General features: G+C 44.1%; 1 protein-coding gene across 1 annotated transcript in view; it reads left to right on the plus strand.

The window, feature by feature from the left end:
- Positions 1-13,414: 13,414 nt before the first annotated feature.
- Lrig3 (leucine rich repeats and immunoglobulin like domains 3) overlaps positions 13,415-16,250 on the plus strand; it is a 55,715-nt gene continuing 52,879 nt past the window's right edge. The window contains exon 1 of the mRNA XM_042698812.1: positions 13,415-13,986. Coding sequence (XP_042554746.1) covers positions 13,730-13,986 — 257 coding nt within the window. The 5' untranslated portion in view covers positions 13,415-13,729. The remainder of the gene's footprint in view (positions 13,987-16,250) is intronic.

Below are 16,250 nucleotides of genomic sequence, written 5' to 3' on the forward strand. Positions count from 1 at the left end.
CTTCCGAATCCTTCAGTAAGGAGAGCAGAAGGGGACACATCAGGATCTGCATGGAGAGAGTATGCAGACCAATGAGTGAATTCATGAGCTAGACTCACTATGGGAGTAAATGTGTCAATTCAGGATTTGTGGCTGTCCATCCCAGTTGTATAAACTATCAGGCCAACCTGGCTTCCAAACTCTGCAGACAATGCTCAGTATCACAGCAGTGTTTGCCATCTTGGGTCCAAATACTCATGTTCCTTTGCCCTGTTTTAACAGCCTAGCTCTTTGGGTTCACAGATCTGTGTTTTTCTGTGGAAATGCCCACTTGTGTACTTGTGTGTGTGTGTGTGAAGGAGGAGGTGCTAATAATGAGGCTTGAACTCAAGGCTTGGGTGCTGTCCCTTAGTTTTTCCCTCTCAAGACTGGTGCTCTACTATTGGAGCCACAGCTCCACTTCTGGCTTTTTGCTGACTAACTGGAGGTAAGAGTCTTCAGACCTTGATCCTCAGATATCAGCCTCCTGTACAACTAGGATTACAGGCATGAACTATCCAAGGTGAGCCAACACATTGCTTTTTAGATTTGATATTCAGCTTCCTGTTCATTTTCTCATTCTGTTTCTTCCTTCCTTTTGTGTTCATTTCAAACCGCATGCACAGGCACACAAGAAAGCACAGAGCTCTGAAGCCTGGAGGATGTGCCAAGCAAAAGGCATTTGATTGAGAGATGATGGTGACAATTAAGTTAGAAATAATTTGTCCATTCTGAGAGGTCCTATAGCAGAGAATACATAACAAAGGCTTTGTCCACACTCACTCTCTAACCTGGAGCCACTGTGGATAACCTTTCTACCCACAGGTCGAGAACCATTTTTAACTTTTATTGTCAAGGGTCATTTGCATATTTATAACATTATCCGTAGCCCTACAAAATTATCAGTGTGTGCAGATGGGCCTCGGGCAGCCAATGGGAAGCATCTGAGACCCATTATATGCCTGTTTAATCATGTATGTACCAAATGATGGGATATTCCCCACTTCGGCCAGCCTCAGTCCAGGAGCCTATTGGAAATGGTTCTACCAAACATCCTTCCTGCTAAACAGGACCCAGACAGATGTAGTTTGTGGCAAAGATTACAGTGTGTGTTATCAGTCACATCACATCGATGTTTGAGAAGCATTGCAGAATCTAAGAGAGGATTTCACCCCTTACACCAAATACAGCTGCTTGGTTTTAGGTGCCAATTGTTAATGCTTTCCCTGGGAAGTGTTCTCTCTTCAGTGAAAATTCAGTGGTGACTCATGGAGACCCCACAAGCAGAGCACTGTGCTCTGTGGGGGAGAATGCCTGTGGAGAGAAAGGCCACCGCAGCGCCCCCCCCCCCCCCCAGCAGCTTTGCTGCTCCCCCAGACCATCCCCCTCCATCAGGGCAGCTCCGAACCCAGGTTACTCAGAAGATAATGAGTCACTTTAATCCAACCAAATAAGGCCAGGCAATCTTAAAGCTTTGAAAGAAAAATCCAGTCTTACTTTGACCCAGGCTACTTTTCCTCAAATATTTGAGGCTCAAACATACCATGAGCTTACACTCTTGTCTCAAACCAGAAAAATCACCCTGATCATGTTCGATCGTATTTTCAGTTATTTAATTTGCAGACTTGCCTGCCTATCTATTTATCTACCGTCTATCATCTATCAATCATCTATCTTCTATCTATCATCTATTGATTATCATCTATCATCTAATTATCAATCATCTATCATACAGTGGATTTCAACTGGTGTATAATGAGTATAATATACATCAACTTAATTTCTGCTTCTTAACTAGGAAATACAATACTGACCTTGTTGGTGACTATCTTTCGCACCTATTTTCTATATTATTAGATGGCTAGAGATTTGCTGGAGTGAGATTGCAACAGGGATCCTGGCAGAATGATGCCCGTCTTTAGAAACACATTGCTCACAGATGTGCTGGAATAGCCCTCACTGAAAATCACAGCGCTGCATATTCCACGTCAATGACTTCATTGTTATAGTCTAACTCAAAGTCACATGTGGGAAGCACTTGTTTGCAAATTAGAAACTACCCCTTGACTAATTCTCAGGGGAGAACAGAAAGAGTAACACAAAATAATTATACAATTTGGTGCCTGTAGTTCACATGGTAATCCTGGCTACTCAGGAGGCTGAGGTCTGAGGATTGTAGTTCCAAGCCTACCTGGGCAGAAAAGTCCATGAGACTCTTATTTACAATTAGCCACCGAAAGCTGGAGGTGGAGCTGTGGCTAGAATACTAGCCTTGAGCACAAAAGCTCAGGGACAGACAGTACCCAAGCCCTGAGTTCCAGTGCTAGAACTGGCACCAAAATAACCCACAATTGTCTGGTGTCATTCACAATCGTCATTTGTTTCACTTTGCAAAATATTTTGGATAATACACTCAGAGGCCATATTTTCCTCCAGTGACAGGAGAGGATATTGTTGATATTGTTAAGTTACTTAGAGGTTAATAAGAACACATCTTTCCAAGAAACCAAAAACATTCCTTAGCTTTTCAGTTATACCAGGTTTTGTTCTGTGTACACTGTCTTTGTTTCTTTTTGAATATTTTTTATCATCTTTAAGTAGTTATACAAAGGAATTGCCATTCGCTGAAGCGGTTTATGAATACAGTGCATCTTGATCAATGTGGTGACAGAGATCAAGATTCATTGTACACGAAGCTGCTTTGTTAAATGGCAAAAAAAAAATCCAATACATAATCTAAAATTAAGATAAGTAAGGAAAGGGGTGGATTGGGAGGGATGGGTGAGGATGTTGAAAGGGGGACATTGATCAAGATGCACTGTAAATACTTTCTATTTGTTATGGTTGTGGTGGTGCATTCCTTTAAACCCATCATTCAGGATGTGTAGGCAAGAGGATATGGAATTCAAGGCCAATCTGGGCTACATATGGAGATCTTGTCTCAAAAACAAAATAGAATAAAACATACAAATTATTTTTTTTAAATTTCAGAAATGTGAGAAGGAGAGGCAATAGCTAGCTAAACCCTAAACCAATATCTTCTGAGAATCTGAAGAAATTGTAATGAGAAAACTATGAAAGCAAGCAGATTATTTTAGAATATTCTATTCTCACTCTCATAGGGGCAGAAAGAGATGGAAAAATGCCCATTACATATAACCTTCTGCTATTTTATTTCTCATACAGACTTTCTCTTATTTATGTATTTACTTATTTGTACCCGTTCTAGACTTAAACTCAAGCCCTGGGAACTGTCCTTTAGCTTTTCCTGCTCAATGCTAGTACTCTACTACTTGAGGAACAGCTCTATTCCTTGCTTTTTTCTGGTTAATTAGGGGTAAGAGCATGACAGACTTTTCAACTCAGTTGGTTTCCAACTTCCATCCTCATATCTCAGCCTCTTGAGTAACAAGGATTACAGGCATGAATGACTGGCACCCAGTTGACTTTTTCAAGATAATCTGAATGTGGCCAAATATCCTCCTTTACTACAAGATTAATATGCTGCTTATTGTACAGGAGACAATAATCCCCCAATTCTTTTCCCATTATGAACTAGATTGCTTTTGACTTCCTTCATTCAAAAGGAAAGTATAATTTTTTTTAAAAAATCTGTTCCTATGGGAGAATCTGGCCAGAGGAGCAGAAATGAGGACTAGTCAGACCCCCTCTCTCTGCAAAGTACATTCTACTCAAGGGGAAAAGCATCACAACCAGGAAGATGGCATTTCCCTGTTCACTCCTCTGGTCATTCTGTGCAGATTCACAGAGCTTTGATTGGGTGCTGGAGCTGAGGACTCAAGACAGAGTCCCATCAATGAGTAATGCTGTTTTGTTTTGTTTTTTCTACATGGGGTTTGGGGAGTAGACAGGACCAAAAGGCCCACACTCTGTTGAAAAACACACATATACACATACACAGAACACACGTATATGCACATACACACATGTTTTGTCACAGACATATACACAGGAACTTCCTCCTCTTTTGAGTTTTCTAGCGTTTATTTCAGTGCTTCTCCTTCAGCTGTTCTCATGGACCACTGGCTGGTCCAGCCTAGCGGGATGCCTAATGTGTCCATGTTAGGTGGTTGTCAGAATTTTAGATGGCACAACATTTCATGATAGCTATTTATCCTGTAAGTATCTATTACTTCATCCTGTGGAAGGGAGTCTCCTTATTCACATTAAACATATGGACAACATGTTTTCTAAATTTCTACACTGGTCTCACAGGCTGCCATGCTCACTAAGATAGAATCAGTGAATGTGAGCTACAAACTCTTTGAGGGAGCTGAGTGGGAAGAGGGGTTTTCAAACCCTCAAGGTCAGGGTTCTATCCCCTGTGAAAGAAAACCATAAGGACTACATGGCCATAGGAATTTCTGCCTCAACATTTCAGGCTAGCATCTTGCAGATTCTCAAACTTTGGAGGGTTAAAATGCAGACACCTTCAGAACCCACCTACACTTTATCCATTCAGCAAACCGGAGTCAGAGACAATGAGTTCTTAAGCCAGCTTCCTTCGAGTCACCCTTGATGCCTAAGTTACGCTAACCACCCAGCTAGGGAGGAACATGATCATCTTTAAGTTCTCGAGCTACCTAGGCTGGTGCTCTATCACTTGAGCCATGCTGCCAGCCAGCTTTTAACTGGTTAATTGGAGAAATGTCTTTTGAACTTGACACCTCGGGCTTGCTTTGAATATTGGTATTTAGAATCTCAGTCTCCTGCGTAGCTGGGATTACAGGCTTGAGCTCCCAGTTCCCTGCCAACTCCATCAGCTTTATTCCCTGCCTTCCGAGGTTTAGAGGAATCACATTTTTGTATAAAGTTTTGTAACAAAGTATGATGAAAGATGAAAGATATTTCAAAGCTTCTCTGACTAAGCCTCCTCTAATTCTTTTAAATATTGGAGTTTTAAGGAGCTATCTTTTGCCTTGTGCAAAATGCATCTGAAAGATGTACTTCTAGTTACCAAATATGGTTTGCCTTAGGATATTGAAGCTATTTGTAATAGAAGCATACAGGTTACATTTGAATGATTTTGTAAAAGCTGATATTGGAAAAAAAAAATAAACCCTGGGGCAAAACTTTTAAATAGAGCTTTTGTGGCTGTAATCAGTTTATTCAAATTATGTACAATTAGATTTCCATCATTCTCTTGGTAGATCCTAAGAAGTCAAATATAATTACTAACAAGAGAGAGCATTGCTCCTCACCTTGAGACATCTACCACATACTTTCCTTAACATCATAGGAAAGATCCAAATGACAGGCAAAAAGTATGTGGTGTGTTTCAGTGTTTGCCACCCAGTTTCCATGAACAGTCACAAACTTCAGTAAGTACTTATCCACTATCAATGCTCTTGACTCCTTTGGACATTAGATAAAGCTAATTACTCATGGAACCATTCCTTTCCTGAGGTCTACTTTCATTAGAAGATATAAATACTTTGGCCAGATTCTTGCATTTAATGTGTGCCTTTTCTGTTAGAAGCACTGACATGAGAACTGGGGTACTACTTTCCACTGGAAAAAGGTGTGCTTAGCATGTGGGAAGCCCTGAGTTCAATCCTAACACTAAAGTCTCCCCCCAAAAAACCAGTTCCAGAATTAATTACTTACATGACCTTCACTTTTAATAACGTTTTTTTAAATATATGGAAGCTACAATACACTTTTATACAAGTTACTTTTGTGTTTCTTTCTGGTTTTTTTTTGGTGGTACTAGGTATTACGATTTGAACTCAGAACCATATATACCTGGAGAGAGGGAGGGAGAAAGAGAGAGGGGAGAAGGAGGAGAAAGGATGGAAGGAAGGAAGGAAGGAAGGAAGGAAGGAAGGAAGGAAGGAAGGAAGGAAGGAAGGAAAGGAAGGAGGGAGGGAAAAAGAGGGAGGAAGGGAGGGGAAGGGGAAGGAAAGGAAGAGAAGGGAAGGGAAAGGAAGGAGAGGGGAGGGGAGAGGAGATTTCATTTTGGCTTATCTGGGAAGTATTGGCATGGTCCTTACTGCGATTGTAACAAAATTTCAAAACCAGGCCCCATGAGCACAGTGGATGCATCACATCTGTAATCCTAGCTACTTAGAAAGCTGAGGTCTAGAAGAGTGAGGTTCCAGGCCAACCCAGGCAGAAATGTCTGTGAGAAGACGTGGCTCACGTGGAAGAGCACCAGCTGAGAAAGCTGAGAAAACTCCTGCACTGGAAAAAGAAAAAAAAGAATTCAAAACCAAGTCTGCCAGACCAATTGCTTTTTTTTTTTTTTTCCCAGAGCTGAGCCCCAAACTCAACCCAGGGCCTTGCACTCGCCAGGCAAGCGCTCTTCCGCTAAGCTAAATCCCCAGCCCCACCAATTGCTCTCTATTTGAAAATACTTGATACTGTGAGCCCTGTGGTTTAGTGGCCCTTAAATTTAAGCCCTTAAATAGAGGCAGAATATTGCATACAGGGACTTGATTCTAAGACTATTCACAACAAAGTCACCTTAGTAATTTGACAGGCCTGAGTAAATGTAAAATGTGTGAGAAGATGAGCTTGTAAATAACGGCAATAAATAACTCCATTCTAAGTGCTTTCACAATGCAAATTAGTTCATAGAATAGCATATAGACCAATTGTTTGTCCAGGAGGTAAGAGATAAACCCTGGGCTGTTCCCAGTTAGGAAGTGAATGTTTTTAGTAAATGCTTTCATCTTGTTTTTGACCTCCTGGCATAAATCATAACAAATTGAGTTGTGCATAGCTACTTCTGATGATATACTAAAACATCAGGATAAAGCCAGATGCCAGTGGCTCATACCTATAAACCTACTTATTCAGGAGGCTGAGATCTGAGGATCATGGTTCCAAGCCAGCCAGGCAGGAAAGCCTGTGAGACTTATCCACTTAGCCACCCAATATCCAGAAGTGGGAGCTGTGGCCCAAGAGGTAGAGCATGAGCCTTGACCAAAAAGAAGCTTAGGGACAGTGTCCAGGCTCTAAGTTCAAACCCCAGGACTGGTGAAAAAAAAATTCAGATGCCAGTTGCCAGTAGATCACACCAATAATCCTGGCTACTCAAGAAGATGAGATCTGAGGATCACAGATCATGGTTCAAAGCCAGCATAGGCAGAAAAGCCCATGAGACTCTCATTTCCAATAAACTACTCAGAAAAAGCCGGATAGTATAATATGCTGTCAAAACACATATATTTAAGTTTAATTGAAGCTGATAAGATTATTTTTCTTTTCCATTTTAAAATAAATATAACTTCATAAACAAGAATTTACTGGGTCCCAGGATCTTCCCATGGTGACTCAGCCCAGGAGGAAAATGCGTATAGTCTTAACTCACTTGATCCCCCTGGACAAGGGGAAATAAAAGATTGCAATCTGGAAGATGAGAGATAAAATCTAGACTCCCTATGAGAAATTCTTAGTACAACTTTTGCTGTGCAGTTACATTTTGTGGACCCATTTTCCAGACAAGGAACATGGAGGGCAGAATTGTCAAGTGAACCAGTGTTAGAACCCTCTGCCTTCTGACCATCCTGTTTCTTCTGGACCCTTTGTGACTGACAGGATGGGCAATTTTACCAGGGTCAGGATTTCCAAGTAAACTCTTAGGATTGATGAGGATCAGTCCTAAGATGGAGAAGGGAAAGCACTGCAAGTTCTTCACATAAAGGAGGAACTGGGACTCACTGAAAGGATCTATCTGTTGCTAGGAAAAGACCTGAGCACAGCCTGATGTGGGTCTAGGCGCCCTGGGATTTCACCCCTCCCCCAGCCTTGCCTGAACATTCCCAACAAATCCTAGCTACACAGAACTATCTGCAAGGTATCCGGCTTTGTCTGTGGTATAAACTTTCCTTGAAGCATGCATCACTCTTGCCTCACCATCTAGGAGTGACAATTATGCATAAATGGATTATATGTATATATTTAACTTACATCCAAATGAATAAAAGGGTATGTGTGTGTGTGTGTGTGTGTGTGTGTGTGTGTGTGTGTGCTGGCACAAAGGCTTGAATTCAGGGCTTCAGTACCCACTGTCCCTTAGCTTTTTCTCATAAAGCTAGTGGTGTTCTACCACTTGAGCCACAGCTCCACTTCCTGATTTTTTTTCGCTGATTAGTTGGAGATAAGAGTCTCAGGGACTTTCCAGCTCTGGCTGGCTTCAAACTATGATCCTCAAATCTCAGCCTCCTGCATAGCTAGGATTACAGGTATGAACCACACCAGTTGGATGATAACTGTGTTTTCAACTGAAAGAACATCACACAGTTGGCTGACTGGAAAGAAGCAGGCAGATGAGTGGCTGTTTTTTGTTTTCTAAATATTTTTCAGTGGAAGACTGTTCTCCTGGCCTCCTGGAGCTTGGTGCTCTGTGTGTTGTGTTGTCTATGTGAAAGGAAAAGGGTTATCTACACCTTCTAAAATCCCTTCGGGAATGGGAAAGATCCGCTCCTGTTCCCAGAGAGCAGGGACTTTTGTTTGTGGGGGCTTTCCTTCCTCTTTTACCTTATCTAGTTCCCCTTTTCACAGTTCACAGGACCATTCATTGTAATGATAAAACAAGGTCTGAGGAGTGGAGCTTTCATTCCCAGTCCTTCCCTGTTAAAACTGACAGCTTAGCACCTCTATTACTTTTTATCTGTGAGTCATTGGCCTTGCCAGCACTCAAGATAAGAAAGTCTCACACTTGCCAGAAACAGTTACACACACACACACACACACACACACACACACACACACACAGAGGAAAACTGAAAAGAGCCCTGGGTCTGGGCTCCACCGACCAGAGGACAGGGGCAGTAGGACACTATTTAAAATGGGGCTTGTCCTGGCCCTTCAAGGGAAATCATTTATAGATGAGAGCAAGCTGGCTGGATGGTTGAGGTCATTTCCAATGGAAAGCCAGTTTTCACCTACCAAGTTAGCCAGGGTAACCTGTAAAGAGTTGAAAAACCGTCTGTTTCTCTGCATTTAAATGAAATGTTAAATAATCCCTCTCAAAAATGAATGTGACTACCTTCCACTAAATCCTTATTCATGAGACATTAGCCTCAGAATTCAAGACATAAACAATGTCCCTTGTACTCTGTATGCATGCTCACCTGTGTGTACACGTGCAAATGTCTGTATGTATGCCATCCTGAATATGCATGTGCACATGTGTATGTGCATGCACTCCTGCAGTGCATGTGTGTGCACCTGTGTAACCACGCATGCGCGTGTGGGCACATGCATAGAAAAATAACATTGTCAGAGGATCAGTGACACATGAAGTCTATTGTGTCTGGCTCACAGTCATTTATTGATAAAAATTTGGGAAGTAAAACAGAATTTTATATTCAATTTTTTCAGTTTGTTTTGTGCTTCTGCAACAGAATACCTGACAGCAAGTAATTTGTAAAGAACAGAGATATATCTCTTACAATTCTAGAGCCTGGGAAGTCACAGGGCTCATATCTGATAAAGACCTTTTCATTGAATGATCAAATAGCAGATGGCAGAAAGGTAAGAGAAAGTGCACCTAGCAGAAAAAGGGCCAAGCTCAACTATTATCACACACTCCCTGTCAGATAACAAGCCCACTCCTGTGATGATAGCATTAATCCCTTCTCAGAGCAGAGCCTAAATGACTTCCTCACTTCCCAACACATTTGCAATGGGGACAAAGTGTGCAGCACGGCAATCTCAGGAACATTATCTTAAAGCATTGCACTGTTCAAAAAGAAATGTACTCATTACCAACTTATGTAACTGTAACCCCTATGTACATCACCTTCACGATAACAATAAATCATAAATAGAGCATTGCACTTCTCTTCCCCACAGGCCATCTGCTCTGGCACTCAGTTTTCATACTTATTTTCCATGCACTACAAAGGAATGAGCTCAAGGCTAGAGAGGACTTCAGGAATACTCAGTCTTCTGTCATTGTTGCACAGATGGAGGCCCCACCCCAGTACAACTTCTCTCGGTCCTTTGCTTCATGAAGGTTTAGAAAGCCTGTGAAAATGTTGCCTTGGTTTTCATGTAGAGGGTCCCTCTTTGTGCTGACTTCAGGGTTAAAGACATCTCGTGTGTGTGTGTGTGTGTGTGTGTGTGTGTGTGTGTGTGCGCGCACGCATGTGCGTGTGCGCACATGCTCACGTGCATGTGTGCGCACACTCGCGCACATGCACATGAATGTGCTAGTACTGGGGCTTGCAATTCACAACCTTGAGCTCTTTGTTCAAGGTTGGCGCTCTGCCACTTGAGCCATACCTCCACTTCCAGCGTTTTGCTGGCGAACTGGAGATAAGAACCTATAGACTTTCCTGCCCAGACTGGCTCCCAACAACAATCATCAGATCTCAACTCTCTGAGTAGCTAGGATTACAGGTGTGAGCCACTGGTACCTGGTGCCCAGCGTTATTAGTAGGTTTTTACAGAGGGAACAGAGCTTGACAGTAAATCCAGGAAGCTGGCAATTGGAAATCAGAAGTTTGTATTGTATTCCCAACTGACTGACTGAGAAACTGGACCCAGTGCATACTGGTTTCACTGGAAGAAAGTGGAAGCAGAGTTAGGCAGGGCCTAGGGAAGTCTTTGCTAAAGGAAGAGTGGATGCTAAGGAGAAGGCTCAAATCCACCAGGCAGAAGAGGGACAGAGCAATCAGGACTGGGAGGGACCAGCCATTAAAGAAAGCAACCAGCAGAGATCCAAGAAGAGAACTGCAAATAGTTCCTAGAGTAGAAGGGAAAGGAAGAAGTAGGAGTTGAAGGGCTAAGTAGAGGGGAAAAAAAAGTAAAGCTGGATAGATCACTCTAACAAATGTGAACTTTACTCCCAGGACAATGGCAACTTGTGAAAGGAATCAGGTAGTTGAGTCATGAGCTCAGATTTGGTCTTTGCAGATATCACTTAGATGCTTTGTGGAGAAAGGATTGGAATGCCAGATAGAAACTCAAGCAAGAGCCCACTGGGCGTGGATTTGCAGGTCCAAGGAGATAGGGGTAGAGAGGCACGTAGGTGCTAGCTTCTTAAGGGCTTGCTGGTTGCAGGTGGAGGAGATGGTGAGACTCAGGCCATGGCAAGTTGACTCTGTGGATTGACAGAAGCAGTTAACCATGGGGAGATAGACATTATTCTTTTAGATAATGAATGCAAGGGAAAGGAGCTAAGTCACGGGCATGGAAACCTCATTCTACACACATTTGAACATCTAATTTGAGATGACTTGTGGCTGATTGAATGTGTGTATGTGTGTGTGTGTGTGTGTGTGCGCGCGCGTGTACTGTTTAGGAGAAAGATATGGACTGGAATATAGTTGTAGTAAATATAAATGTAGATTTGATTGGTGGAAAAAGATGAAGTAACATAAGGTGAATGGAGAAGAGGAGAAGAGGAGAAGAAGAGATTGTGAGATTCTTTTTATTTTTATTGTAGAGGAACTGAGGAACTCAGCCTCCCCCTGCCGCCTCCCCCTCCCTCCCTCTACCGGCTGTTTACCATTTGATCCACACCTACAAAACACTTTCTTTTTAGGTTGATTACTTTCAAGGTAGGGCCTCACTTTATGTCCTAGCTTGATTGGGCTGTGATCCTTTCCATGTGGATGTGGATGACAGGTGAGCATCACTGCAGTTGACCATTGTGCATCTCCAGGTAGCTCAGAGAACAGGTGTGAGTCACTTATGCCCAGGCTGGCCTGCAATCAAAATATCCCCAATCTTCGGCTCCCAAGTATCTGGGATTACAGGTTAACTTGCTTGATATTTCTGTCCTGTGGGTGATACACCTCAGATGTAAGCCACCATACTCATATCACAATTCTCACACACCATGACATGTACAATAGCCCCTTCTAAAAAACAAAACAAAACTCCAAGGCACTAAGCTTGGTTTGCCTCATGAAACAGATGGGTGATCCTGAGCTGGAAAATTCTTAGTATGACCAGTATATCTTTTCCACCTCTAAGCAGACAAATCATAATTTGAAACTGAAGCACCCTATCTATAATTTCTCCTATATACCTCATGGAAAAACCAATCATGGTGGGTTGGTGTGACAGGCAGTTGAAAAGAGGATGGGCTATCTTATCTAAAACAGGGTGTGCCCACTTGAAAGTGAGTTCTTTCCTTTCCCGTGACTGGCTACTTTCTACTAGTAATTTGCTACAATGGAAATCAGTGGGTGATAGAGTCAGGGTTAAAGTCTCAACTCCACAAACCACGGACACTCCTGAATAACGAGCAGTCACAGAAGCCCTGGGACTGACAACGCGTGGGTAGAACAGCATCCAATAAGCAATGCATCCATGTAGATGCTTCAAATAAGGTTCTCAACCTGCTCCCCACCTTCCTCAAGCAAGTTACAGACCCCCGTGGATCTATTACTTTGCCTTGAAAACAGGTTAGACAGATCATCTCTGGGGTCTCCTTCAGTTTCAGTACCCTGCGGTCCCAATCACTTAGGAATCTGTGGGACAGAAGTCAGTAGGAAGTCCTGAAGGCTGAACTCAGCCTCATTCCCAAAGACAGTCAAGAACTTCTCATCTCCAACTCTCAAAGACCAGCAAGACTAAGGCACACATCTACAGTTTTCCCTCCAAGATCCTCGTGAATATTACTGTGATCGCCCTTCAACGATTCTTGGCTGTTGGCTGAAATTTTAGTAGAAGGCCAATAACACTCCACCCTCCCCTCGGCTGGATGGCAGGCTATTTGTAACTCCACATACCAGTTCCAAAACCCTGACTGACTTTTAGACTGTCATTCTGAGTGCTGATTTGTAAGGGAGAGAGGGGGGAAACTAACACGCATTAAATTTAAAATAACTATTTTCATAGAAACCGTCCTTGATCTTGTGCGGATGGTTAAAATAAGGAAATACATTTCTGCCACTTGGGATTGAAAGGTTTCCTGATTAACAGAATTAATTTTACTTTACTCCTCTAAGTTCCCCTCCCCCCACGCCCTAAATATCCCTGAGTTCTGAGCTCAACAAGCCTTCACGACTTAGCTCACTCCCTTCTTCCCTTCAACTCCAACTAATATACGGTTCCCAGGACGCAGTGGAGACTTCTGGCTAGAGAGGCTGGAAAATGTTAACTCTGAATTTCCTACAATCTCGGCTCCCACTTTCTCCTGTGCTCCCGCCGGGGGAAGGGGCGGGGAGAAAAGCAAGGGAGAGGGGTATGTGTCTGTGTGTGTGTTGGGGGGGCGGGGGGGGGGGAGGTTGGAGCCTTGTTATTGTCACGTGGTCGCGGAGTGGATTGGGGGCAGCCTGGCGGGCCAATGGACGCTCGCCCTCCCCGCCCTCTCCACCCGCCCGGCCCCGCCCCGCCTCGCTGTTCCACCGTGCGCGGACTTTGCGCACAGTCCCCGGGACCCAGGCGGAAAAGTTTCTTAGCTGGCAAGCTTTGGAGACGTTGTTCGAGCTGCAAGTCGGCCGCACTTGGCCGTTCTTTTTGGTTGCTTTTCTGTTGTTGTTGGAGGCGGAAGACTACGGAAGGGTTTCGCTGCTGAGACTTAAAAAGACTTTACCCGAGAGCTCGAGAGAGGAGCGAGCACGCGGCCGGGATCGGGGCGTCCACCAGCGGCAGCAAAGTTTGTGCCCAGCCCCAGGAGCGCGCGGGTGGCGTAGCGCCGGGCAGAGAGAGAGAGAGAGAGAAAGAGAGAGAGGGAGAGAAAGAGAGAGAGAGAGAGAAAGAGAGGGAGACCGCGGGGACCGCGATGCGCGCGCAGAGGCTCCGTGCGCCCGCGGCGGCGCTGGGGCTGCTGCTGTGCGCGGTGCTGGGGCGCGCGGGCCTGGCCGCAGGCAGCCACCGTGGCGGCCGCGGGGCACCCGATCCACTCTCGGCACTCTCGGGAGGGGTGTCCTCTGAGCGCCCCTGCCCTGCTCCCTGCCGCTGCCTCGGGGATCTGCTGGACTGCGGTCGCCAGCGGCTCACGCACCTTCCCGAGCCTCTCCCAGGATGGATCTCTCGGCTGTAAGTACGCCCTAGCTGGCGAGGTGCTGTGGGACCTCTTAACATTTGCGGGCGTGGGGGCTTGGGGGGGTATTCAGAGCTGGCGAGGGCCTGCGCGCTGTGGGCGCGGCGTGCAGCTCCTTCGGCTTCAGCGCTTCCTTGGTCCAGGCCGCGATCCGCTCCCTGTGGGAGTGGAAAAGGACTGGGGGTTGGTGCGGGGGGGGGGGGAGGGGGAGAGGTTCAGCTTTACTCCTGCTGGTTGTACAGGTGGACATTTGGCACGGCTCAGGGATTGGGACTCTTGGCAATTGCCAAGGGTCCGGCTCCTCTGCGCATTTCTTGTAAGGCCCGGACCAGGACAGATTAGGTAACCTGTGGGCGACCTGACTTTTCCGTTTCTTCTCTGGACACACAGACTTGGTTTCGAAGTTGATCGGGCTCTTTTGACTGTTACCAGTCAGTACTTGCCAGCGCGCCTTGGACGTGGGAAGCCCTCCCTCCACGCATCCCTTTACTTTTCTACTCTCCTCGGGGCGTCACCATCACCTTAACCGACTGGGTCACATTTGTCGCACGACCTGCTTCCCTTGCGAAGTTGGGTGTGGGAAGATTGAGAAGTAGATTATGGAACCGAAGGAGCTAGAGGGTTTTTTTTTAAACCCTCTTTCGAGGACGTTAATTGGTGCAGCTTAGCTTCTCAGCAAGCCAGGACGGTTTGAGCGGGCAAAGAGCTCAATTGCTATTACGCAAGGTTTTTGGATTTTATCGGTGAAGTCTGGTAGCATTGCCAAGGTCACGAAAGAAACGAGGGAGAAAAATGTCATTGACTTGGAAACGACGCGTCATTAGCACATGTCAACTCTCCTTATAGCTTCTCCAAACCCCTATTTTTGTTTAAATTTCAGGAAAAGCGGTAAGACATAACCCCCAAAGCACAAGATACAGGTATCTTTTTCTAAAGAAGATATAACTTTGACTTCAAAGAGATCATACTTGTAGATTTGGGCCTAGCGGAATTGCAAAGAGACTCCTCAGTTCTTAAAACAACAGTAGTGGACAACTCGAATATCAAAACACTATGTGGCCGAAGATTTAGTCAGATAGACCAGTCAGTTGTGTTTTTAAGTCCTCTTCTGATCTCAATCCATTTATTTGCGAATTGTAGAATTGCTAGTCATCCATCAGCCTGTTGTGTGTGCTGTTAATAAACTTGTTTAATACAGAAACAGAATGGAGGAGAAATGGCTGGTATTTGCTTAATCGCCAAGCGTGGCACGTCCTATTTAGTAGTTTTCTTTTTCTTTTTCAAATTATTATTACAAGTGAAGAAGGAGATAAGGGCTTTAAAACCTAAAGCAGGAAGACTTTCAATTAGTTGTGGCTAATTCCATTCAATTGCCTCTTGTGGAGGTCCTGCTGTTGCATTCATGAGACTTGAATGGCTCTATTGTTAACATCTGGAACTGAACATTTGAATGACTGGAGGTGAACACCTAGGAATAATAGATGGAAGAGAAAGAAAAAGTAGTCCAGGACGTCCTGGAGTGTGTTTTAGAAAAGCTTAGATTATTCACCTAATCTAACTTGATTCAATAGTTTCTCAATGACAAGGGACCATTGGAATCCTGCCAGTGTGCAGTCTGTAGGTACATATTCAGTTTAGCTGTCTGAAAAAAAAATAATAACCGTGCAGCTCTTGATTAGAAGTTGAGTTGAACCCAAAGGGATTCGATACCTATTTAAACATTGTCTTAAAAAGTAGCTGACCTAATTAGGATTTTGTTTTGCAGATAATTTGGTGGCACACTAAAAACAAATTACAGTTTATTTGGTTAGCACAGTCTTTAATTACATTTCCGCCAGCAGTAAATTGTCTCAATACAAGTCCACATTCCTTAAATGTATGTGAAAATAAGTTCCACTTGTATAAATAAGCACTCTGTCTGCTGTCAGAAACCCTGCTGGGATCACTCTGAGCACAGCCCCGTCATTCTGCTACTTCACTGACTGATTTCTAACCCTCTTTGTAGGTGTCACCAAGCCATGTGGCCTAACTTCTTTATTGTAAATGTTTCTTTTGTCTAGGCCACAGGCTCTGAGAGATCTCTTCTCTATCTTTGAAAGGAGGGGGAAAAATAATGTGGAATTGAGTTTTATGTTTTGATCTTTGGTATGTTGGAATGGGGATGCAGAGACTTCAAGAAACTGCTACTTACATTTTATAGAATTAGGAAAAAACCATTTAAGTAGATCAAGAGGTCAGGAAAGAGAAGTAGAAAGATGCA

This window comes from Dipodomys spectabilis, unplaced genomic scaffold (assembly GCF_019054845.1).
Source record: "Dipodomys spectabilis isolate Male_0828 unplaced genomic scaffold, ASM1905484v1 ptg000234l, whole genome shotgun sequence".
In the NCBI taxonomy this organism is placed as follows: Eukaryota; Metazoa; Chordata; class Mammalia; order Rodentia; family Heteromyidae; genus Dipodomys; species Dipodomys spectabilis.